Source organism: Centropristis striata, chromosome 1 (genome assembly GCF_030273125.1).
Source record: "Centropristis striata isolate RG_2023a ecotype Rhode Island chromosome 1, C.striata_1.0, whole genome shotgun sequence".
Classification (NCBI taxonomy): Eukaryota; Metazoa; Chordata; class Actinopteri; order Perciformes; family Serranidae; genus Centropristis; species Centropristis striata.
Window position 1 is genome coordinate 1,895,908 of NC_081517.1, and position 27,798 is coordinate 1,923,705.

At 34.6% G+C, this 27,798-nt stretch overlaps 2 protein-coding genes across 2 annotated transcripts in view; one reads left to right on the forward strand and one right to left on the reverse strand.

Annotated features, from left to right (window-relative positions):
* Positions 1–7,061, reverse strand: part of tmc6b (transmembrane channel-like 6b) — a 33,618-nt gene extending 26,557 nt beyond the window's left edge. The window contains exon 1 of the mRNA XM_059345302.1: positions 6,944–7,061. The gene's annotated coding sequence lies outside the window, so the exon portion shown is untranslated. The remainder of the gene's footprint in view (positions 1–6,943) is intronic.
* Positions 7,062–9,990: 2,929 nt separating this feature from the next.
* On the forward strand, positions 9,991–27,777 carry tmc8 (transmembrane channel-like 8). The gene is made up of 16 exons (XM_059327986.1): positions 9,991–10,033; positions 10,925–11,147; positions 13,286–13,434; positions 14,386–14,523; positions 14,619–14,671; positions 15,150–15,289; positions 17,562–17,709; positions 19,126–19,290; positions 19,368–19,519; positions 20,427–20,496; positions 21,539–21,648; positions 23,228–23,414; positions 24,230–24,375; positions 25,166–25,309; positions 27,045–27,123; positions 27,322–27,777. Exons 1-16 carry the CDS (start codon positions 9,991–9,993, stop codon positions 27,463–27,465), a joined length of 2,091 nt encoding a protein of 696 aa, XP_059183969.1. The 3' UTR covers positions 27,466–27,777.
* Positions 27,778–27,798: the final 21 nt, after the last annotated feature.

A 27,798-nucleotide genomic window follows, 5' to 3' on the forward strand; every position in this document is an offset into this window, starting at 1 on the left:
TACATGTTGTTTACTTTGATCAATGTTTTTTTTTTTTTTTCTGGTTTGTTTTGATGACATGTATTGACCGAAATAAACAGATACGAAATGAAACGAAACTATCTGTCCTCAGCTAGGCACAACTGCATATAAACATTAATCAAAGTCCCAGATAGAACATGACACATGACTTTTGTTATTAAAACATAAACACAGAAGATATATATATAAAAAAAGGCATTAGTAAAGTGTTTTGGATTCAAGGAAATTGGATCCAGATCTTCATTAGTGACTAATAAAACATCTTTACCAGATTATCAAAGCCTGCCTTCAGCAAAGCAGACTGTAGATAAATAAAACACAGTCAACAACTATAAATTCTGCTTAACGACTGCTCTTTGGACATCATAGTGGGCCATAAAAAAAAACAGCTGACAAAAAAAAAAAAGACATCCACAGAAAAAAAAATCCACATACTCACTAGAGGAGAGAATCAGCAGAGGCCCCACAATAAGATTTTAACCCGATACTTGAGTCACGATACCATATTATTGCAATTTTAAGCATTTTGCAATATGGTGAGTATTCCTGTCCACAAAACTAAATTCAATCAAGCATAGTTTTTTTTCAAAACAACAAGAAAATGTCTATTCATCTGACTTCAGTCTTCTTATTTCTCCACAATGAGAGTCAAACCCACAGACTGACTTAGCTGATATCAAACATGTATGGAGAACAACAATTGCAGCATTTTCTCAACTTCCAGACACAATATCCTAACGCATAGATTGCCCATAGATTGCTGAGATCTTCTAGTTTCATATGATACCAGTGTATTCCTAAAAGTGAAGAAAAAAAAGGTGAAAATACTGACAGGCTGCCGGAACACTAAATATCGATACTTGGCGGCCATGAATCGATATAATATTGCCATGCAAAATATCACGATACTATGCTGTATCGATTTTTCCCCCACCTCTAATACGTACAGTTGCAAAGATAATATTTGACATATGGATGGCTTACTTTTTAAAAATTTGCTCTAATGATTTACAAAACATACACTACCGGTCAAAAGTTTTAGAACACCCCAATTTTTCCAGTTTTTTATTGAAATTCAAGCAGTTCAAGTCAAATGAACAGCTTGAAAGGGTCCAAAGGTAAGTGGTGAACTGCCAGAGGTAAATAAAAAAAGGTAAGCTTAACCAAAACTGAAAAATAATGTACATTTCAGAATTATACAAGTAGGCCTTTTTCAGGGAACAAGAAATGGGTTAACAACTTAACTCTATGGAGTCTTGGGCTATTTTGTCCATTTTTGAATTCTTTTCATGTCTTTGTAAGTCATTTTGTGTCTTTTTTTGTGTCTTTTTTTAGTCCTTTAGTTCAACATAAAATGTGATTTTGAATCTTTTTTTTATTTTCAAAACACTATCATGCTCAATAAAGAATGTTAAATGTTGCAAATGTGCATTCATTTCAGAGTACACTGAGACATTAAACTGCATCATTTTCAATTAAATTCTGGAAAAGTTGGTGTGTTCTAAAACTTTTGACCAGTAGTGTACGTACGTGGAGAGCACAAATTGCTTGATCAGAGATTTTATACTGTTTATGCCATGGTGGCTCTCTCTTTAAGAACTGCAAATCAAGAGAACACTTGCTGTGATTGGTTGTGAGCAAAACCATAGAAATAGTCATTTTTGTCTAAATATGGGTACAACAAGATTTCAATTTAGGTATTGACGACAATGTTGAAACTGAGTTTAACCTTGGATTGGGTAGCAGCTGTTCTCGTTCAAAGGTTGGCCCAGTACTAGTTTTTAGTTCAGAGTTCACTGTAAACACACTTGAGGTTGCCTTCGACATCAGATCAACTTCCTGTTTACACGCAGACACAGCAGGAAAAAGTTCATGCACAGAGATGTGCCTTTTTAGGATATTTTCTGTTTCTTTGAACAGATCTGAGGGTTGAGGGTTTGCTGGGGGTTTAATACTCTGTAGTTCAAAAGGGGGTAATTCCCTTTCATATACACTGAGAGCTGCCACTTTATGCCAATGCCATCCAGTAATCAAGGTCATACGAGTGTGTCTGTTTCTGGGTAAATCAGAACAAAAGGAAAATTTCCCTGAAACTCAACTATTGCTTCACTACAACTTTTGTTTCCATTAAAGGGCTCCCACCTACACTGTGCACTCATATTCTCTGCAAAGACTTTAAGATTAAAGCATCCATCACATCACATGTACAACTTGTTGGTTGTGTTTGTTTAATGCACGTGTCCTGTGTTTGTGTAATATCTACAGTACAGGCCAAAAGTTTGGACACACACCTTCTCATTCAATGCGTTTTTCTTTATTTTCATGACTATTTACATTGTAGATTCTCACTGAATGCATCAAAACTATGAATGAACACATATGGAATTATGTACTTAACAAAAAAGTGTGAAATAACTGAAAACATGTCTTGTATTTTAGATTCCTCAAAGTAACCACCCTTTGCTTTCTAGAATATAAGACATGTTTTCAGTTATTTCACACTTTTTTGTTAAGTACATAATTCCACATGTGTTTATTAATAGTTTTGATGAATCTACAATGTAAATAGTCATTAAAATAAAGGAAACGCACTGAATGAGAAGGTGTGTCCAAACTTTTGGCCTGTACGATCGATAGATAGATAGATAGATAGATAGATAGATAGATAGATAGATAGATAGATAGATAGATAGATAGATAGATAGATAGATAGATAGATAGATAGATAGATAGATAGATAGATAGATAGATAGATAGATAGATAGATAGATAGATAGATAGATAGATAGATAGATAGATAGATAGATAGATAGATAGATAGATAGATAGATAGATAGATAGATAGATAGATAGATAGATAGATAGATAGATAGATAGATAGATAGATAGATAGATAGATAGATAGATAGATAGATAGATAGATAGATAGATAGATAGATAGATAGATAGATAGATAGATAGATAGATAGATAGATAGATAGATAGATAGATAGATAGATAGATAGATAGATAGATAGATAGATAGATAGATAGATAGATAGATAGATAGATAGATAGATAGATAGATAGATAGATAGATAGATAGATAGATAGATAGATAGATAGATAGATAGATAGATAGATAGATAGATAGATAGATAGATAGATAGATAGATAGATAGATAGATAGATAGATAGATAGATAGATAGATAGATAGATAGATAGATAGATAGATAGATAGATAGATAGATAGATAGATAGATAGATAGATAGATAGATAGATAGATAGATAGATAGATAGATAGATAGATAGATAGATAGATAGATAGATAGATAGATAGATAGATAGATAGATAGATAGATAGATAGATAGATAGATAGACTTTATTTATCCCAAGCTGGGAAATTACAGTGTATCAGCAGCATTACACACAGAGACAATGACAACACTATTAAATAAGAACAACCTAGGCATACTTCAAGCAATAAAATATAAAAATACAATAAAAAATAAAGTGTCTAAAGAAGGAGTATGTATTAAGGAGTAGAATTCCTGTGCAGAATAAATATATTATATATTTATATATATAATATATTCACTGCAAAGACTTAAAGATTAAAGCATCTATCACATGACATGTACAACTTGTTGGTTGTGTTTGTTTAATGCACGTGTCCTGTGTTTGTTTGTTTGTTGTCCTGTTTTGCATATTTCAATCATTACAGACACGTTTATGTGCGAGTATGTGACCTGGACTGTTGCTCTGGGTGGAGGGCGTTCTGGTTCTGGTCTGGAGTGAATATGATATCAGCTGCATGCATTAAACTGGGTGCAGCTCTGAATGTCAGCCAACACACTGAATCAATGACTGCACGGCTAAAAAATGTCCCTCTACCACTGTCAACCTTAATCCCTCTTCTGTGCCCATTTGTTTAAGGTCTGCACACTTCTTTTATTAGTTTAGAGGATCATAATTCACTTTCCATAATTGTCCATTTCCTATTCCATACATTGGCTGTGGTTGATCCCTTTAATGCAATTTAAATTCTCTGACACTTCAGCAGAGCACTAAAACAAACACAATAGCTTTACAGAGCGCTGTGTTGTTCAGGTGGTTGGTCCATCTCGAACATTGTGCATGTAGCTTTCTAGTGACTCCTTCAATCTTATTTTATATTAAAGAAATGTTTTGAGACTGTACAGCTAGAGCAGGATATTGTGTTGGTGGGAGAGGTTGATAGGAGGTCAGAGTTGAGCTGCACGATTGCCAAATAAAATAAGATGGGAAAACAAAGTAGGGGATAACAGAACCCAGATGGGTTCAATTTGAGTTTAGGTTGGGTTACAAGTTAATTAGAGAACATTGTTCTCTCAAAACTGAGAGATAAGTAGTATGAAACACACAACCTAGACACAAGGGAGGCATCCCTGTCCACAAATGAAAACACTGCGTAGCATCACATAAATTGGTTTTTCCAGTCAAAAACAGCAGGCAGTTTTTTTTATTAGATGTGTTTCCTGACCACCTGTTTACCACAGAACAATTTATACAATGTATAATATATATATATATATTTTATATATAATAAAATGTTATATACTACACATTTTGTTGATGATTGCAAGAAAAATTATTACTATAAATTGGATGAAGAAAGACCCCCCATGATCACTCAGTGGTTACAGAAAGTAAAACATGTCTACATGATGGAATATATGACGGCCCAATTACAGCTAAAAGTACCTGTTTTTATGAGAAGGTGGGCCCCAGTTACAGACTATGTTGCTTAAGACTCTATTATCTACTACTATTTTTTGGAATACAGAACCAGATAAAATATGTGTAATACCCTTTACAGTGCCATTTGTGTGACAGAAGAGACCCAATCTCAAGATGTTTTGATTTGTTTTCCTTTGTGATGTTAATTGTCTGTAAATGTGCATAAAGGCAATAAAGTAAAAAAAAAAAAAAAAAACAGCAGCAGTTATCAGCAGATGACAGGACAAGGCATAGGGGCAAAGGCACGGGAGAGGTGTTAAGGAATCTGTCCACTCTGACAGCTTTCAACAACTGCATGGAAACTAGTTCAGAGTGCTGAGGAAAGAAAAACATTAGAGAGAGCAGGGAGGCACACAGTCAACATGGCAGCAGAGATACTTGCATTTCAATACCCACAAACTCTGGCCCGCGAGACAATACCAAACTATAATCTTATTATTTTACTATAAAAGCTGACCCGCCAGTATTATATGGCGCATTTACAGCTAATACTACAAGTCCCACAATGCCCTGCTGTTGAAAAGAAAGGCAGAATTTATTAATCTGTTGAAAAAGTTTATTTTGATATTTAAATCAGAAGGATGCAAATAGAAAAGAGGCATACGATTTTTATTTAATTTTTATTTAATAAATTAATGACATTGATGTGTTTTTTATTTGAAATTTGATTTTGCATGTCTGCACTATTTAGTTATATATTGTATGTTTATAAGCGTTGCTGGTTCCATATTTAATGTTAAAGCAAAACATGTTTGGTATATATTAAAAGGTTTATTTGTTCAATGTTGGCCCGCGATTTTATTCAAGTTTTTAATTTTGGCCCATTGTGTATTTGAGTTTGACACCCCTGTGTTAAGGAATCTGTCCACTCTGACAGCTTTCAACAACTGCATGGAAACTAGTTCAGAGTGCTGAGGAAAGAAAAACATTAGAGAGAGCAGGGAGGCACACAGTCAACATGGCAGCAGAGATACTTGCATTACGTGTTAGGCATCACAGTTTGCTGCAGGAAAGTAAGGTTACTGAGATACACTGAAGACAATGAAAAGAAACAGACCTGAAACTCTGTAATTTAGTACAAGGACATTTAAAAAACACACAAGTAAAGTAGAGGAGACAGAACAGTGACTGGCTACTAACAGGGGAGACGAAGGCAGACAAAAGAGAAAATGTGCATGCAATTAGCTCGACTCTGCTGTCTCTACTAACACAGTCAGGCATGCAGACATACTCAGTTATACTGTTATTGGACTCTGAGGCCCATAATACTGCATGCTTTCCGCCTTCATTCAAAAAAAAAGGACACAAAATTATATGTTCAGTGTTGGCTACATGACAGCCAGTTGAAACTATGTTGCCAAGACACAGATGTGATTTAAAAAAATCTATCTATCTATCTATCTATCTCACATATCGTCACACTGTTAAAATAATCACCAAAGTCATTTTTTGTCAAAATTGTGGGTTTTTTTTTTGCCTAAATCCTCTCCTCATGACGCCAGCCACCTATGATAAAATCTCCCACATCCTCAGTTGATCCAATCATGTGATTTTACCCCTTTCATATAACGGCCTATGTCAAGTGTGTGACTTAAGGGGATTTATAATGCCTAAGTCAAAAGTAAAATGTGACTTAGGCAATTTTTTGAACATGCCTTTCTGACTTAAACAAGATATGGTAACACTTTATTTTGAAGGTGTCTCCATAAGAGTGACATGAGCGTGTCATAAACATGACATGGAATGTGTCATGAACATTAATGACACTTTGAAGTAACATTAATGCTCATGACACTTGTCATGTCATGTTTCTATAATGATCAATAAAAGTCATATGTTACACTTTTGGTGTAAGTTTTTGTGTTTCCTGCAAAACTTGAAAAACATAGTTAGTCGATTATTTTAACAGGGTGACGGTATGACAAAGTACACGAACAGGAGTTATAACCATAGATTGTATAAAATAGGTTATAACACTTAACACTAGGTTACCCTAGTTGCACAATAGCACGAAAACTCAGTCACCCGAGATTGGTGCTCTGTAATTACTTCAGCTGGCTTTTCTGGTGAACAAACTCACAACAATAAAAGACAAAGTGATACAAAGTTATATTCCTTTTAAAAACACTGACTCGCTTTTATTAAGTTAAGAAACATTTACCTTAGATGTGACAATAGTTCCGCGGTTTTATTCCAGAGGTGTTAAGCAAAGCAGAACATTAAAACCTGGACAAAGAGTGACTAAAGTTGTTCACTCACCCGTTCACTAACTTGACAAACCCGTTCAGTCTCTGCTCGTCAGTCAAAATAGTCCGCATGCAACCCGGACAGTTTGGGAGAAACCATTTTCTCGGAGGGGTGTTCGCTTTCTACTTTTTCAACACAAAACAGTAAAAAGCGGGAGCTAAACATTTAGTTGCGTATGTTAATGTATATATGTTGTGTTAAATGTGTTCTTTCTTTAGAATACATCCATGAATTTAACATAGTGACCGGCAAAACTCTCTATTGATGACGCGGTAACGTAAACTTTACCCCCCGCAGAGTTTCCAGTTTTGGTCCAGTCCTATTCAGGCTTGAAATCCCTCTACCGGTGTTAGTCTGCTCAAACAATGCAAAAGTACACAAAGACACTATGGAGAAAAAAACTAGCGTACTTCTTGTAACTACAAGAGTAACCTACTGTATGGCTTTTAATTTAATTTAATTTAATTTAATTTAATTTAATTTAATTTAATTTAATTTAATTTTATTTTATTTTATTTTATTTTATTTTATTTTATTTTATTTTATTTTATTTTATTTTATTTTATATCAAACAGCAATACAACCAGTGTTAGTCTACTCAAACAATGCAAAAAGTACACAAAGACACTATGGAGAAAAAAAGTAGCCTACTTTTTGTAACTACAAGAGTAACCTACTGTATGGCTTTTAATTTAATTTAATTTAATTTAATTTTATTTTATTTTATTTTATTTTATTTTATTTTATTTTATTTTATTTTATTTTATTTTATTTTATTTTATATCAAACAGCAATACAACCAGTGTTAGTCTACTCAAACAATGCAAAAGTACACAAAGACACTATGGAGAAAAAAACTAGTCTACTTCTTGTAACTACAAGAGTAACCTACTGTATGGCTTTAAATTTAATTTAATTTTATTTATTTTTATTTAATTTTATTTAATTTTATTTTATTTAATTTTATTTAATTTTATTTAATTTTATATCAGACAGCAATACAACCAGTGTTAGTCTACTCAAACAATGCAAAAGTACACAAAGACACTATGGAGAAAAAAACTAGCCCACTTCTTGTAACTACAAGAGTAACCTACTGTATGGCTTTTAATTTAATTTAATTTAATTTTATTTTATTTTATTTTATTTTATTTTATTTTATTTTATTTTATATCAAACAGCAATACAATGCACAGTTACAAAGAAGAAGAAACGAGTTACAGAAAGATAAACAATGCAAAAAATAAAATAGAAGTAAATAATATTTTAAAAAATAAAATAAAATAGATGAATAATTAAATGGAAAAGAATGAAACAAAAACAAATAAATAATAAAATAGTCTTCACAGCTTTTTTGTTTCGTAGACAGGAGAGAGTTGAGATATACTGTTCAAATGCTGACTTCAACAAAAAGAAATTTGTTTTTTTACTTGAAAACTTACATTTGTGTATGTGGTATTTGACAAGAAGAAAAATTTAATTTATAAGAAAATATGCATCATCATCCTTCTTTTTGTGATCAAAACAGCCAAATATAACATCTTATGGCTTTACAATTTTATGACCCACCTGCACCTACCTGACAACACCTAGGTTATTTAATAATGAGAAACCTAATGACTTAGGATCTCAAAATATTGACTTAGTCCAAGATATTTATAATATTAAATATTAAATATTGACTTAGACCAAATTAATGAGAAACTGTCAATAATAAGTGTCTCAAAAACAAGGAAACACTTTCTTAAAATAATGACTTTGTATCTCAAAATGAGACACTTAATTAACTTAATCATACTGTGATTAATTTTTAGACATTTATTTTATTTTTTTACTATTTTGAGATACTAAGTGAGTTGTTTTTAAACACATCCGGAATAGAGCCATCCATATTTAATCTAAAACACACAAATTGGTGTTTTACTAACGAAAGAGACTTTTCTTTTGAACTTAAAGTAAAACCTGGACTTGGCCTGGGAAAAAGATGCAGAGTTATAGAGTGATAAGCTATCAAACTTGAGTATATATTATATTGTCTCCTTTGGTCTCCCTGATTGCCCCTATTTTTATTTTTTTGATTTTTTAATTTATATTATTTTATTATTATTTTTTATTTTTTTCTGTACTCTCTGTCGCTTCCGCTTTGCAAGAAAAAGTTTAATAAAAACATGTTTTTAAAAAAAAAAAAAAAAGTAAAACCTGATGTGTCTGTCTATGTTCTGGGTTGTGATAGTGTGAGAAGTTTTTCTGATCCAGACACACAAAGTGAACAATGTAGAGTTAAATGCATCAGTAGAATTGAAACTAAGCATGTCGGAAAAGGTCATAAGAAATGACGCCCGGTCTCATATTTCTTGGTAAATGATTCTGAGTGGAAGCCTCAGAAGTCTCTGTGGTGGTGTGAGTGGGTGAAAAAGCCTTTCAGCTACATCATCTCATACGCATAATGGTTTACAGTGGAAAAAGGGCAGATGATGATTAATTATGAATTACTTGGTAGTACATTAACAGTAGAAAATTAAATGAGTTCAACCTCACTTCCTTATTTTCTGATCCCTTCTCAGTACAGTGTGTACGTATGGCCATTTCTTGTTTTGTTGTGAAATTATTTGCAATATTTTTAGCCACAAATGCAACGCCTGTTTTTGCATCCTGTCATGTGATTTCCTGAGAGCTGTCAAATCCAGTCAAAGTGCCTCTCAGTCTATTTGAGGACAGATTTACCATCTACTCCACCTGCCAGATAGTGAGCGGCACCAACAGGACTTGAGGTACAACAATAACTCCAGATCAGCTGCTTCACTGCATGTTGCGGTGGGGTGCAAAGCAAGATATTTCCATTCAGATTGCGGAAGTAACTTTTTTCTGAAGCTGCAGCCTTGGTGGAGATGTTTGTTGACTTGTGTTTTATATAAAGCAAGTGGATTGCTGCTTTTATTGAAGAGGAAGAAGAGGAGGACAATGGAGGAGCACAATAATGTCAACTTCATGAGACTCCTGTCAGGTAACAGAAAAATAATAATACAAATGTGTGTGTGTGTTTGCTGTGTTTATGTGTGTGAAAGAGACGACATCTTGCTTGTTCAAAACTGTTTCTGTGCTTCAAACGTATGATGTAAAGTTTTAAATCAACAGCATTACATCATACAAATATTTCTTGAAGGGTTTTATTTTAATACTTTAGACAGTTTTTGCTATGTACTTGCATGATTTATGAATTTGAACACCTTTTTTTACAAGAACATCCTTATGTTGCATATAATGGAAACAGAAAATGTGTAAGGCAAAGGTTACATTGTTCATACAGCAAATTTTTAAACTGGAAATAATATTTTGATATTGTCTGCTGTACAGTGGGGTGCAAATTTGAAAATTAAATACATACAGTACATACTTATGTGGAAAATAATACTGTTGTTATCATTTTATTATTATCATCCCCTCTGGACTGGTGTACATATGGCTCATCATTTCAGATTTGTAAAAATACAGTGTATGTAAGTATAAACCAAACAAAAGAAAATACACCAGCTGAAATCATTAGTAAATAATCAATTAATCAAGCAACAGAAAATTACTTTTTTTGGTCATTTTGTGGGGTTTTTTTTAGTTATTTTGTGTCTTTTTTGGTCATTTTGTGTCCCTTTTTGATCATTTTGTGGTCAATTTGTGTCTTTTTTGGTCAATTTGTTTCCTTTTTTTGGTCATTTTGTGTCTTTTTTAGTCATTTTGTGTCTTTTTTGGTAATTTCGTTTCTTTTTGGGGTCATTTTGTGTCTTTTTTGGTCATTTTGTGTCTTTTTTTGGTCATTTTGTGTCTTTTTTGGTCATTTTGTGTCTACTGCTCTAAGTAAACATGCACTGTAATCAATCTCTGTGTGTCCAACTCACCACAGAGGAGAGCACTCAGTCGTCTGTGTCGTCTGACTCCTGTGAGTACTATCAGACGGAGATATTTGACCAGCTGCCCAGCATCCAGGCCAGCCGGCCCGAGCAGGACAGACAGGGGGACCCCGAGCCGGGGGAGAGGGTCAGCCATGGCCCCCTGTCCAGAGACAAGACGTCCAATCAGCCGCTCAGGAACCTGGTCGTGTGTATTCAGGGGAAGAGAGGAGCCAGGTGGGAGAGCTGCCACACTATCTGTAAATGTGAAATGAAATGGAGATCACTTGAGTGCATTAGATGTGTGTCAAGCAGGGCCACCTTAACCTAATGTTAGTCCCCGGGGCTGAGAGATTTGTAGGCCCCCCATCCCCTCGATTTATAGAGTCTCATTTAAAAAAAAGTGTGATATCTAGGTAATCTACATCACAAAATGCATTCGTTTCTTTCGAGACATACAACAGTGAGTTTTCCCTCTTTGAGTCAGAAAACACAATAATATTGTTATTAACATATCACTGAGCCCACTTGAGAATAAACACAAGACACTTTATTTAACAACCACACACAGCAACTTATGGTGATAATAAAACCAAAATGTGTGAAAGGATGATTTTAAACAATATTATGAAAAATATCACCATCCATCACCTGTCTGCACAAACATTGATAATAACTTATTAACTTAATAACAACAGCATAATCATTAGAACAGCAACACTCACTCCTAATTTAGATCAATCAGCAGCCACGTAAGTTACGTTACATTGCGTGACGTAACGTGCGATTAGAGTGATTGACAGAAAACCTGACAAGTTACAAAACAATGTGACCTTTTCAGCTCATCGTGAACCTGAACATGGGAGGCCCTTTAACTTGGGAGGCCCCTGGGCTTCAGCCCAGGTAAGCCCGTGCATCAAAGTGGCCTTGGTGTCAAGTGATTGTAGTATAAAAAAACATTTGTGTCTGGGAGGTCCAGTCTCTGATACATCACTATTCTGCTACAATTGTACCATGAAGACAAAAGAACAACTCAGAGAAAAGATCATTGAAAAGTATAAGTCAGGAGGGTCAGAGGGTTTTTTTGCAAACTCTTTTTAAAAAGGCCAAATTATATCGACCATGATTTCATGTGTAAAAGCAACAAAAGGGTGAAACATCCAAGGGGGATGAATACTTCTGCAAGGCGCTGTAACATGATTCAAACCCCTGTTAAATGCCTGCATGTTGGTCACCATGCTTTGCTCTACAAACAAGCTAACATTAGCTGCTAACGTTAGCCATACCGTAGCTTTGTTTCAGTTTGGAGAGCTTTCACACAATCTTTAAATGTGCTAGTGGGGAAAGTCCAGGCTGTCACCTACTCTACCACAATACAGTTCTGCAATGTCATTTAGCAGATGCTTTTATCCAAAGCAACGTACAATTGAGAGTTAATACAACACAAGCAAAGATGAAGTCAAGAAACAAGTGCTTTTAGGTAGCGCAAGCAGTCAGTGCTGTACTTATCGATACAATCACATCTCAAATACGTCCTTAACCCTTTATCTAATATAGAACTATATTTGGTGACTTCAGGTAATATTTCGAGAAAAAAAGTTGCAAATTTACTTGATTAAAGTGGCAAATCTACAAGAACAAAAGTCATAGATTTAAGAGATTTAAAGTGGCAAATCTGCGCGAAAAAAGTCGCAGATTTACTAGAAAAAAGGGCGAAAAAGCAACTTTTTTCTCCCAGATTCACCACTTTAACCCTTAATAGGACACTCATTGAAATACTTGCAAATTCCAAATTTCAACCCTAGAGAATATTGGAGGATATTACATACTGCCAGAATGTGTAAAAAAAAAACATACGAAAATAATATTTTGAGAAAAAAGTTTACGAGATTAAAGTGGCAAATCTATGAGAAAAAAATGCGAAGATTTATGAGATTTAAAGTGTTGAATCTGGGGGGAAAAAGCTGCTTCTTTCCCACTTTTTTCTCGTAAATCTGCGACTTTTTTCGCACAGATTTGCCAAGTTAAATCTCTTAAATCTGCAGCTTTTTTTTCTTGTAGATTTGCCACTTTAATCTAGTAAATTTGCAACTTTTTTCTCAAAATATTACCTGAAGTTACCAAATATAGTTCTTTGCCTGATAAAGGGTTAATGTTAATCTTTGGTTTGTACTAAGAACAGTTCACTTGTGATCAGATCACCCAAGACGCATGTTATGTCAGGTCTGAAAAGGGCCTAAGACGCCATCAGGGGAATTTTTGTTTTTAAAAAAATTTACTCATATTTTATTTTGACAGTAATTTCATGCTTGGGCTTTAACATGTTAAGATAAAAAAAAACATTCATGTAATATCATATCTATGCTGCTCATTAGGGAAAGGAGGAAGATGCAAATCAGCAACATTGGTTTTTGGGAGTCCTGGAGTCGGAGCCAGAGCACAAACAGGAAACGGGTTTGGGAGCAGATGGGAGGAGCTCTATCACACCTGTTGCCATGGCGACACACTCTCCACACCATCGAAGGTATAAGAAAGGCCTGAAATCCATTATAAGGACCTGTTGGTTTCCAGTAAATGACCCTGACTAGATGATTTCACCCAAAAACACAAGTTGTTGCACAACTGAAATCCTCTTTTAGCAAACATCTTAAAGCTTGGCTATTGGCAGAACAACACTGTTGTCACAACTGTGCCTAAACTTGTATATTAGTTTTAATGTTAGTTAATTGTTGGGGTACCATCCGCAACTTCTACTGAGTACATACATAAACATCACTGATTTATTATGATTACTATACTCCCTCTTCCCTATTAATATCTTCGCTATTTATTATATATTTATTTACTTTTTAGGTATTAGGGCTACGTGCAAGGCAAGATGCACTTTATATTCTTAAAAATGGGTACTCCCAATATCATAAAATTACCATTGCTGGTATTTAATAAATGTAATGTGTATTGATTATTGTGCATTTAAAATAGCACTTTATATTTACTGTGCAATCGGGTAACTCTGCAATATAATTACGCACCTAACACTTTAACACTTCAGCACTCTGCACTTTAATCAACCCTTTGATATAATAAACATAGCGTTTAACACTAGTGAAATACGTTTGGTCCCCTGACCCCTGACCCCTGACCCCTGACCCCTGGCCTGTATGTTCCATGATCCACTATACTTTTCATTGTTCTTGCTTCTCTTTTTCTTTTCTGTTCTATTGTGCTCAAGGACACGTTTTCTCTCCTCCTGCTCATTCTGGCCATGAAGGCCAACTGCCAACTTGTTATCGATGTTTTATTGATTTTATTGTTATGGTTATGGTATTGACATCAACCTGCCAAAGGGACTAAAGATGGAAATTAGCTGTTGGCTATAATCTTGCATATTTACACGTATATGTTCATTAATATGTATTGTCCCTGTTTTAAATAAATAAACTCAACTCAAACTCAATTCCCTAATGTGTTCCAGGCAGGTTTGGAGTTGGCGTGAAGGCTTACTTTGTTTTCCTCAGATATCTGGTTTACTTGAACCTACTTCACTGTGCTCTTATCGGCGGTTTCATTCTGGGGCCTACGGCATATTATGGCAGGGGGAGCATGGGCAGTGGTGAGTCAGCTGTAATGACAGACTACAGTAAATTAACCACAACTCAATATAGACTTCTGTTTAACCACTGCTGTGTTCTCTGTTGTTTTTCGCAGAAACTTTTGAGTTTAGAGGCAATGACTCTGTTTTGGATTTCTTCCTGGGGTCGGTAAGGCTTCGTTTGCTTGTCTACTGCAGCTATTCTCAACCTTGGGGTAGGGACCCCAATTGGGGTCGCGAGATGATTTCTGGGGGTCGCCAAATCATTTTGGAAGTCAGCTCTGTCTCCACTGTGTTAAAGTGTTCATGTGTTTTAGCCTTTTTGGTCATTTTGTGTCTTTTTTGGTCAATTTGTGTCTTTTTGTGGTCAATTTGAGTCCTTTTTTGCTTAATTTTTATGTAATCTCTGGTCATTTTGGTCAGAGAGATGTTTTAGTTGTTGTCTGCTTCATTATTTGTCCAAAATTCGTCGTATCAACTGAGTTTGTATGATCTGAACTGTGAGATTCTGTTCAGTGAGCGGGGGTCACAGACAACATGCATGTTAAATTGGGGGTCGCGACTCAAAAAGGTTGAGAATAACTGGTCTACTGTATGTTTTCTACAATTCTATAGGTTTCCTATAATCTAACGCTTCATTTGTACAGGGTTACCTGGATCGTTCTCCGGTCTTCTATGGCTTCTATACTCGGGGTCTCCTGAACCTGCAGTGCTTGAACACACCTCTGCTGTACCTCGCTGGGATCTTCACCATCTTCTTCCTCAGTCTCATCATGGTGGTCCGTAGGTCCGTTAACTGCAAAAGAACAAAAAGTTATGCAAATTTATACATTTTAAAGCAACTAAAAGGGGAACTTCTTCTTTATTTAGCGGTCCCTGTGGACTAAAGTAATGTTTCCATGAGCACCACCCACACTGCAAAAAAAGAAAAGTTGGTTGAACTCAACATTTCAAGGCAACAAACTTCGATAAAATTTTAAGTTGGACAATTAAACTAAATATTTTAAGTTTTGTTTTTGAGTTTGCTCAACTCTGAATTCAGATTTTTGTCAACTCAACTGTAAGTTGTACTAACTTATAATCTTACATTGTAATAACTGTCTCCTAATGTTTTGACCACAATGTTGAGTTAGCATTGATACGCTAATGGCTACTCTTGTAGCTGTAACAAGCAGCGCAGCTAGCATCAGTTAGCCGCTAGCTTTCGCTAATGACAGAATTTCACCTTTTTCCCGCATTTCCCAACAAAGAAATAAGAGTTATCAGAACTATTGTCCCTTGTTGTGAACCCCAACTTAAAGATATAAGTAACAACAACTCACCAACTTGTTTTTGAGCAGACAACTGGCTTCCTTTGTTGTGCTAACTTACATTATTGCCCTAAATGTCAATAATTTATATTTCCAAGTTTTACCAACTTAAATCACTGTTTTAGGCCAAAAAATACAAGTTGGCTTTTTTGCAGTGCACCTCAGGTTGTTTGTTTTAAAAAGCGACTGAAAGAAATACAGCTTTTTTAAAAATCCTATTTTCCTTTTTTAAACTCAGGTACATGGTGACAGGTAAATGTCACTGACATGTACAGTGACATGCAAAAGTATTCATCCCCCCTGGGTGTTTCACCCTTTTGTTGCTTTTACACATGAAATCATGGTCGATATAATTTGGCCTTTTTAAAAAGAATTTGCAAAAAAAAAAACCCTCTTTAATATCAAAGTGAAAACAGATTTTTACAAAATAGCATCTATTAATTCAAAATATTTACGGTAAAATAAAAGATTGCATAAGTATTCATCCCCTTTAAAGTAACTGAACTAATTCAACAAAGTTGCAGCTAGTTCGAGTCTCAGTTAGTGAAATGGAGATCACTTGAGTGCATTTGATGTGTGTCAAGTGATCGTAGTATAAAAAACCATGTGTCTGGGAGGTCCAGTCTCTGGTTCATCACTATTCTGCTACAATTGTACCATGAAGACAAAAGAACACTTCTAGCAACTCAGAGAAAAGATCATTGAAAAGTATAAGTCAGGAGAGGGTTTTTCTGCAAATTCTTTTTAAAAAGGCCAAATTATATCGACTATGATTTCATGTGTAAAAGCAACAAAAGGGTGAAACATCCAAGGGGGATGAATACTTTTGCAAGCCACTGTAACATGATTTAAACCCCTGTTAAATGCCTGCATGTTGCTCACCATGCTTTGCTCTACAAACAAGCTAACATTAGCTACTAACAGCTTTCACACAATCTTTAAATGTGCTAGTGGGAAAAGTCCAGGCTGTCACCTACTCTACCACAATACAGTTCTGCAATGTCATTTAGCAGATGCTTTTATCCAAAGCAACGTACAATTGAGAGTTAATACAACACAAGCAAAGATGAAGTCAAGAAACAAGTGCTTTTAGGTAGCGCAAGCAGTCAGTGCTGTACTTATCCATACAATCACATCTCAAATACGTCCTGAACCCTTTATCTAATATAGAACTATATTTGGTGACTTCAGGTAATATTTCGAGAAAAAAAGTTACAAATTTACTAGATTAAAGTGGCAAATCTGCATGAAAAAAGTTGCAGATTTACGAGAAAAAAGTGGGAAAAAAATCAACTTTTTTCTCCCAGATTCACCACTTTAACCCTTAATAGGACACTCATTGAAATACTTGCAAATTCCAAATTTCAACCCTAGAGAATATTGGAGGATATTACATACTGCTAGAATGTGTTAAAAAAAAAACATACGAAAATAATATTTTGAGAAAAAAGTTTAAGAGATTAAAGTGGCAAATCTACGAGAAAAAAATGCGCAGATTTATGAGATTTAAAGTGGTGAATCTGGGGGGAAAAGTTGCTTTTTTCACACTTTTTTCTCGTAAATCTGCGTCTTTTCTGAATGAATACTTCTGCAAGACACTGTAACATGATTCAAACCCCTGTTAAATGCCTGCATGTTGGCCACCATGCTTTGCTCTACAAACAAGCTAACATTAGCTACTAACATTAGCCAATGTTAATGCATATATTGATGTCAAGCCTGTATTAAATTTGAAAACTTCTCTGATAGAACAACAGTTGGCTACAAGCACACCTGGATGCTTGGGAAGCGCTACAGTATGAACGTGAGCTATAAGATCTTCTGTGGCTGGGACTTCACCATCCAGGAGCCTGGAGCAGCTGCTCTCAAACACAGCTTCATCAGGAATGACCTCAAGGTGAGTGGATGCAAACATGTTACCTGCATGCATGATAACATTTTGACCACATGTCAGTACATTTCCAGAGTAGACAGTGAATCTTTCAAACCTTTGTGCTATTTTGGCTGTATACACTACCGGTCAAAAGTTTTAGAACACCCCAATTTTTCCAGTTTTTTATTGAAATTCAAGCAGTTCAAGTCAAATGAACAGCTTGAAAGGGTCCAAAGGTAAGTGGTGAACTGCCAGAGGTAAATAAAAAAAGGTAAGCTTAACCAAAACTGAAAAATAATGTACATTTCAGAATTATACAAGTAGGCCTTTTTCAGGGAACAAGAAATGGGTTAACAACTTAACTCTATGGAGTCTTTGGCTATTTTGTCCATTTTTGAATTCTTTTCATGTCTTTGTGTGTCATTTTGTGTCTTTTTTTGTCATTTTGTGTCTTTTTGGTAATTTTGTGTCTTTTTTTAGTCCTTTAGTCCAACATAAAATGTGATTTTGAATCTTTTTTTTTACTTTCAAAACACTATCATGCTCAATAAAGAATTTTAAATGTTGCAAATGTGCATTAATTTCAGAGTACACTGAGACATTAAACTGCATAATTTTAAATTAAATTCTGGAAAAGTTGGTGTGTTCTAAAACTTTTGACCAGTAATGTATGTTGGTCCAAATTCTCCCATATTTATTGTGTTCAAATCTTTGAATCTTAAGACCTCCCAAACCAGGGCAACCAGCATATTGGACACATATCCAGTCACATGCATTCACATTTACATTTACATTTAGTAGACGCTTTTATCCAAAGCGACTTACAGAAAGAAAGGGGAACAATCAAGGAATAGTGCAATAAGAGCCATTAGTGCATAATAAGTGCTAGTGACAATTCTTTAACCCTCTGAACTCTTGGGCTTATTATGTCCCTTGAAAAATCTGTTAAAATATCTTCACCATGCCATGTTATCAGTTTTTTCAGTGCAACCTCACCTATATGTCCTGATAATTAATTTTTAACTTTGACTTACTTGATCAACATTTTGAACTGAAAAGAAACAAAGGAAATCATAAAATCTGATCTTGAAAATTATGTTTCACACACAGAAATGTATATGTTGCAAAAATGAACACAAGTTGCAAATATAACATATAACAGGTAAAATGAGGATAATATCTAGTTCTATATTTTTATACTAAATATATTTGACATAATCACCAGTTTTTCTTGGCCGAATATCATCAAAAAAAAATCTGGTATGGAGTTTCAAGCCAGAAATTTAGAGGGAAGCTGATGGCTGAAGGCTCGACGTTGCTTTATTTTTATTTTTTTTATTTGAAGAAGTAATGTGCCGGTTGTTTCCTGGACTCCAGAGGGTTAAGGAGTAGAATAGTCGAGTACATTCAGGACATGTTCTCTATCCTGGTGGTCCTCAGCTGTTCCTGGAGGAGCAGAGTTTTTCCCTGCGTGAGGCTCAGAGGACCCTGGGTCAGAAGGTGCGTCTCTACCTGCTCAGGCTTTTCCTCAACCTGCTGGTTCTGAGTCAGCTGGGTGGAGCCTTCTACCTCATCTACTTCGCCACCATAGCGTCACAAATCGAGGTAAGACTTTAATGCTGAATGGCTTCGTTACAACATTGTGCTGGAGTTTTACATCTGACGCCTCTGACTGTTTTCAGAGTGAGCACCACTGGTTGGTCAGCCTGCTCCTCCAGTACCTTCCTCCCATCACCATCACCTTCGTCAACCTGCTCCTCCCTCACATCTTCCGCAAGATCTCCTCTTTTGAAGACTACTCCTTCACCATGCAGGTCAATGCCACGCTGATGAGGTAAGGTGCAAACCCAGGATAACATATTGCACAATAGGGCTGGGCCATATGGCCTTTTTTTATTTTTTATTTATTTATTTATTTTTTTAATATAAAGTGCAGGGGGAGGCAGAAAACCCAGATGGGCTTATTTAAAGCCTCCACCTAAAATTTAATAGTTATTAGAAAGTAATAAACTGATAATAGAAAAAATACATGTATAACATCAACAAGGTATTAAACAAGCCTTAAAAGATTATCACGATATTTCAGAGAATTTTTGCGATAACGATATATACTTGACAATATTACAAAATACTGAAAAATATATAGAAAAATATTTTTTTTAGTCTGTATAAAGGAATAAAAATCGTACAACAAAATAAAAATAAATCATAAATCTAAATGTAGTGTAAATTGCAAATTTACACAGTTGCTAAATACAAAAAAATGTACTCTTGACTCTTGAGTATTAGCAAATAATAAAAATAACCATCTAGAGGGTCCGAGGGGGAGAAAATTTTGTACATTTTATAGTAAAATGTGATCAATCTCATCAATTTTGAGAGCTAAATGTGAGCAAACACCTCACTTAACATTCTTCACAGTCAACAGGGTTTTCCACCAGGACTTGGAGCAGCCAGACTGTCTGGACTAGAGAATTATTTTTTTTATAAAAGCCCAAATTTGGAGCCTCTCACACATTCTAATGCCACTATTCCATCATATACACTGATCTTATCATTGCCTATTTTAATTAATTATTGTAAAAGAAAAATAAGGGTTCTTCTATGTTTTATTTATATACGGTATAATCGTGAACGATACGATATGGCACACCTCTATTGCACACACACACGCACACACACACACACACACACATGCACACACACGCACCTGCATTACTTCACCCTGTCTGTCTTTTCAGGAGCATCTTCTTGAAGCTGGCCTCACTGGGGATCTACTTATTCTTCATCTTCAAAGCAGAATATCAGCACGTGAGTGACAATTACGTTTCATGATCCTACAGACTAATATGTGATGTCAGGTAGTGTGTGTGTGTGTGTGTAAGTGACTTATGGGGACAATTCATTTTATTGAAAACAGAGGGTCCCGGCTGGGGTTTTCCTGTAAGTGCGCTCTTATCTTAGCCCTCCTGTTATGTTATGGGTCAAACTGACCCATTTCAAAGTTCAAAAAATCTTTTAAAAAATTAGTTTAAAATATTTTTTTATAAAAAAAAAAAAATTAAATGTAAAAGTAAAAATATTAAAAATCAATTTTATGGAAAACTATTGTATTTTATATGTAGGTATTTCCAATGTTCATAAACAAAACGTTTTGGTAACACTTTACAATAACTATCATTTATAGATGGTAAATAGACCATTTATAAATGGTAAACAGATAGTTTATTAATGTTTAATCATCATTTATAAACCGCATATAGGCCATTTAGAATGGTGAATAGAAAATGTAATAATGTAGAACTATAATTTATAAATGCCAAATAGATTACTTTACCATAAACAAACATAATTATTACTTTATTAATAGCTTTACAGTCATTATAACATTTTTAACACCATATTAAGTATGTAAATGATTTCAAAATGATTCTTATGCCTTTAAGAAATTGCTTGAAAACATTTAAAGACTAAATATGTATAGAATTTTGTAAATGGTTAATAATAATTGGTTTATAAACCATCTATAAACATCACTTAGATGGTTATTGTAAAGTGTTACCAAAGTTTTAACATTTTTTAAATGAAAACCAGTGAATTATCCTCATTGAACCGTGATCTGTGAGAGGTAAAGAACAACATTGCTCTAAATATTGATTGGAATATTTAGTATTGGAGTTATTTACTAAATATAAACAATGTTTATTGGGATTTTTTTGTACTTTCTGACACTTTTGGATAATTAAACAGGCCCTGGGTCAAATTGACCCACAAACATTATTGCTGTTCCTGAGAATGGAACCAAACATGACAGGAGGGTTAACCCCATTTTCATCTGTGTGTTTCTTTACAGACTCCTTTCCACTGCAGGGAGAACATGTTTGGCAGAGAGATGTACAAGCTGTGCATCTTCAACTTCCTCGCCACTTTCTGCAGCGCCTTTCTGTTGAACTACCCCAGGAAGTGGGTTTGTTTGGCTTTTAACAGCCTCTCTGGTTCTTAGTCACAATGTGGTTTGAATGTGAAGATCAATGCGTTTGAAGTGTCTCTTGAGTGTAAGCAGTGGCGGTTCTAATTTTACTGTGGGGGCTAAGCAGTGGCGGTTCTAGACCAATTTCACTGTGGGGGCTAAGCAGGGGCCAGTGTTTAATCAGAGGGGCACATTAAAAAAACGGCAAAGATGATATTTAAGCATTCAAAACCTTAATTTTAGCTTTTTTTAAAAATCTCATTTAACCCATAAGAACCCAGGGTGACACCCATGTAACAAACACTTTCAATTTTCTAGAATCTCCCATATTCAGCTTTATGCTTCACCTTAACTAGTCTTGGGCTATTTTGTGCATTTTTGAATCATTTTCGTGTCTTTGTAAGTCATTTTGTGTTTTTTTTGGTCATTTGTGTCATTTTGTGTCTGTTGTTGTGTCTTTTTTAGTTATTTTGTGTCTTTTGTTGGTCATTTTGTGTCATTTTGTGTCTGTTGTGGGGGTTTTTTTTGGTTATTCTGTCTTCTCATTTTGTGTCTTTTTTGGTGATTTTGTGTCTTTTTTGTGTCTTTTTTGAAGTAATTTAGTGTTTTTTTCAGTAATTTTGCGTCCTTTTTTAGTAATTGTGTGTCTTTTTTAAGTAATTTTTTTTTTTTTTGTAATTTTGTGTCTTTTTTTTTGTAATTTTGGTCATTTTGATACTGCCTCCAGCAGCCCCCAGATAATTTGAGTTTGAGACCCCTGTTCAAGAAGATTTAAAGTGTTTGTTACACAGGTATCACCGTGGGTTCTTATGGGTTAAGTATATTTGGAAGATACAAATACATTGATTGAAACAATGAGAATTACTAACAGTAACAATTGTTTTTGTACGACAATGACATTTCTCATTTTGTGCACAATTTTTCATTTTAAAAGTGCAGTATAGTGAGAATGATCTTTTTTGTTATTTATATACAAGCTTTTATTGCACAATTTAACTATTATACAATGTTCACATTCTGGGTTCCTTTTTGTGTGCACTGTAATAAATTATTCTGTAGTCATTTCATTTTGCTTAATATAGGCTATTTGATAAAATGTATTAAATATATATGCGTCCTTGATTTTGAGGCAGTTGTTTAAGTAACTTTAATGTAAAAATGTTTGAGATAGAATCTACTTATTTTGTCTGTTTAGTCTGTTTTTAATTGACAGGCACTTCCTGTTAAGTTGTTATTAACTCAACTTGCAACATAGTTTTAATTAATAATATTGCGTGCAATCTGTTGCCTCAATTTTATTGAGTAGCTATTGTTTATCTTTTTTTACAGTGTGGGTGAGATTTTGTTTGAACAATAAGTAAAAATCTTTCCGTCGTTCATCATTATAAATTAATTATTTTATTATTAATTTGACACAGGGGCCACAGCAGGGGCCAAAGGCTTCTTCACAGGGGCAGTGGCCCCTGGAGGCCCCTGTGTAGAACCGCCACTGAGTGTAAGACCTACAGTTTGGTGACTCCAAGGAAAGACTGTGATCCTGTGAAGTTTGTGATGGTTTTCTGTGTCTGACAGGCTTCTGCACGAGACGTACCCCTCCTCCCTGCTGGCCCGGTTGTCTGGGAAACAGCACTTCCTGATCCCCTTCAACGTGTTGGACCTGGTGTACAGTCAGACCGTGTGCTGGGTGGGAGTCTACTACTGCCCCCTGCTGCCCCTCATAGGAACCATCACACTGATGGCCACCTTCTACATCAAAAAGGTTCTTACAAACCATCTGTTGCACATAACTACCTCTCTTTGTGTCTCTTGTAGTGGAGTCATTTCACACTGTGCTATTAGTACTTTTACTTAAGTAAGAGATCTGAATGCTTATTTCACCACTGCATCTCTCTCTGTCTGTCTGTCTCTTTCAATTCAATTCAATTCCATTGGCTTTATTATTAGTATAGTATTGTAACAATTACTTCCTAGGCAGCGCACACGTGCACAAAATGAAGCTAATCTTATTAGCTAAATGAAGCTAATCTATTGTTTTTTAAATTGTCTTTTAAAAAGCAATGAATCTATTTATTTTAGTGTTTATTTCCTGTTTGTTTATGTACAGCACTTTGTTGCGGCTGTGGTTGTTTTAAAGTGCTTTACAAATAAAGTTGAGTTGAGTTGAGTTGAGTTATTGGCATGATGTAACAATGTATATATTGCCAAAGCAAGCATCAGAAAAAAAGATAACAAGATAAGGAAAGCAATATTTACAATAAATTATTATAATTCTATTATTCATTTCAAAAGAAAAGAAAAACTAATAACAATAAAAGAAAGCAATATTTACAATCATTGAACAATATTTACAATCAATATATAATTCATACAATCTAACTGTCCCAGCAAAAAAAATAATAAAAAAATAGAATAGAATAGAATAGAATAGAATAGAATATAAAAAAAATAAAAATAAAAACAATATAAATAAAAATAAAAATAAAAAATAAATAAAAAATAAATAAAAAATAAATAAAATAAAATAAAATAAAAAAAATAAAATAAAAATAAATCTCTCTCTCTGTCTGTCTCCAGTTCTCGGTCCTGCGGTGCTGTGTTGCGGAGCAGAGGATGTTCCGAGCCTCCAGTTCTTCCGTTTTATTCCACTTCATGTTGCTGCTGGGTCTGGTCATGGCTGCAGTCACTCTGGGCTTCAACCTCTACCACCAAGACACAGACACGTATGTCACTACACCGGTCCAACCAAATGAATGGCCACCATTCATACAGATGTCTTTTTAAAAAAAATACTTTATTGCAAGGCTTCTTACTTTCACAAACATAATGAGTCATTTTGTTTTCTTTACAATATTGTACCTTGCATTTTTCCCCCTTTTTTTTCAAGGTATATATTCAGAAAGTAAATAACAAAACATAGGGTAAACAGACAAACATATATACAAGGTAAACTGGTATTCCCCAAATGAGGATCTCTAAGAAAAGGAATAAACAACAAACTAACAACACAAAAAAAAACAACTAAGATTTACTAAAATAGACAGTAGACTAATGAGAAAATAAGCGGTGGTGCATGTATGCGTGTTCATGAATCTGTGTGTGTGTGTGTGTGTGTGTGTGTATGCATGTGAGTGTTAGTGTTGGGATCATTTAGTTCATCTCCTTAATTTGATTAAATATTTCCACTGTTTTTATCAGCCTTTCTTCACAGTATAACTTATTCCAAATAGTTTTGTAGATGTCTTGTATAATGTTGATCCAGTCCTCATTTCTTGAGCCATCTCCTGGTATTGGCCTTTTTGCTTGCTGCTAAAAGAAACAATGTACTTTTTTTATTAATTTGTTGTCCTGCAGGGAACATGCTCTTCACATGCACTAGTATTATTTTCAATGCACCCTATTTGTTCCTTTAGTTTTTAATTGTTAATATAAAAACAATTTTGACAGAAGCAAATATCCCATTTATATGTGTTACTTTTCTCTGCTGCTCATTTCTCCACTGTGTTCCTTCAGGTCCAACTGTGGTCCGTTTGGAAACAGAGAAACGGTGTTTAACGTGACAGGAGTGTGTGTGGAGAGTCTCCCTAAACCGGCTCAGAGCACGCTGCGCTACCTGTCCTCCGAGGCCTTCGCCCTCCCACTCATACTAGCTGAAATGTAAGCATGCAACAACTCAACTAAGTACATTTACTCAAGTACTATAGTATTAGAGTATTTGGCACTACATAAAAAATACTAATGCAATCAAATCAATTTTGTTGCTAATCTTTGACATATCCAAGACTCTAATCACCACCAAAATGCCAGCTTCTTACTATTTATTTTATGGAAAAAAAATCATTTTTTGTGTTTTTTTGGAAGAAATTATGGAAAATTTTGAATTTATAAACTGGCATATAAAGGGTTAAACTTTTGAAAATTATTTAATGTTTGATAGTTTTGAACAAGTCTGAAGTTGTTTAAGAGATTTATGGAAAAAAAAATTGAAAAAAAAATTGATGTATTTTTATGTTATAGCAGTTTTACTGTGCGTGGACGTTTTTGTCCACGAGGGTGGTTAGAGGTAGTAAATTTGAGGGAGGCACAAGGGTTAATTTTGAGGCAAATATTGTACTTTTTACTCCACTACATTTAGCTGACAGCTTTCGTTACTTTTCAGGAGATTTAACATAAAAACATAATACATTTAAAGTGATTATGCATATTTTCTTTTAATTAAAGCACACAACAGTATATTAAGTAGTTAAAATGAGCTCTACCTTTAGAAAATTAAAACACTGCTTACATAAATGGATCAATAATTATAATATAATAATATATTTAGCATATAAATAACCATCTTAGTGGGTCCATTCTGCATCACGAGTACTTTTACTTTTTTTTTACATTACATTACATGTCATTTAGCAGACGCTTTTGTCCAAAGCGACTTACAATAAGTGCATTCAACCTGATGGTGCTAGACATAGACCATAGGAATCAAGTAAGTACAGAACTTTAAGAGCTAACTGTCATTGCTACAGGAGTGATATATGTTAAAGAAGAAAAGAAGAAGAGCATTTATATATATATATATATATATATATATACGTTAGGTATTGTTGGAAGAGGAACTTTTGATACTTTAACCCATAAGAACCCATGGTGACACCCGTGTCACAAGTATGATATATATATATATGTTATGGAAATGCAAACAAAAAGGCAGCTCTGTTTTTATTTATTATGGATTTTTTCTTATTTTGTTACTTAAAAACAAATCTGGAAAATAATTTATTATTAAACAGCACTATTAATGTGACAATTTTGATAAATGTTGTGGAGATGCAAAGAAAAAGGCAAATTTGTGTTTCTGTAAGCAGAAAATTTGTCTATTTTTTAAAATTTAAAATAAGAAATATCATAAACATAAATACCATACATGCCCAATGTAATGTATATGTCACATCACAGATCTTTGATATTTCGGGGAAGTATTTTTTTGTTTTTTTAAAACATAAATGTGTTCTATGTGGTCCACTGGCTCTGTGGTAGATCCCCCATAATTTTCCTTTCAGGATAAATAGGTCTGGGTTCTTATTGGTTAAGTACATTTTGATGCTGATACTTTTGTACTTTTACTGCAGTAAGTTTTGAATGCAGGACTTTAACTTGTAGTGGAGTCATTCTGCAGTGTGGTATTAGTACATTTACTGAAGTAAGAGATCTGAATACTTCTTCCAGCACTGCTAAAACTGCTCTATAGTGTCAGTGTGATGAGCTTTTCCAGTTTCAGGGAAATCAATCATTTACTTCAAGATTGTTTTAACCTTTGGGAGAACTGAAACTGCATATGTAAAAGTAGCAATGACATACTGTTCTTTCACGTGACCTGTTGGACTTCATTCCTCAGTATCGTCTTGACCTCATATCTGTCACGGGGACGAGCCAATCAGAAGGCCATTGAGAGACTGAAAGACATGCTGGTTATGGTAAGTCACATGTCTTCAAACAACTTACATATGTAATTAGCCACAGAGAAACATAAGAGTAACACCAAGCTAATTTGGTTGTTGCAAGGGAATCCTTTACTGCTTCTTTACTGCTCTATTAGTGTGTTATGCTTTTCTAGTCGTTTTATCTGTGTGCATGCTGTGACTATAGCTTTTTGTGTGTGTTTCCCCTCACAGAGCAGCACAGATAAGCGTTTCCTGGTGAAGCAACACGCCACAATGCTGAGACGCCAGAGAACCCCCCGCAGAGGCCGCTCGCCACTCATCGAAGAGGGTCCTCCTGGACCACTGGAAGGGTCCCAAAACCTGCACACAAACTGATTAAAGGCCTGATTAATATCCACAGACTTGCACTTAAAAATAAAGCCTTGCTACGGCAGACCTCAGCTGGTTGGAGAGTAAAAAGTTAAAGCACTGATGAAATGTCACAGTTACATGATCTATAGGGATAAGAAATAAGAAGTGCAGTTGTTGCTGCAAAGCTCCTTTTTTAACCTTCCTATGGCACCGTCTCCTCTCCAGTCATTTATAAATGTTTGAGTTTATGCATATGAATGTAATTTTTATCTTTATTTTTATGATGTGATGTGATGTTATGATGTTTTATTTTGTATTCAATGAATTTTGAGTGTTTTTTTTAAAATATCCTGCTTA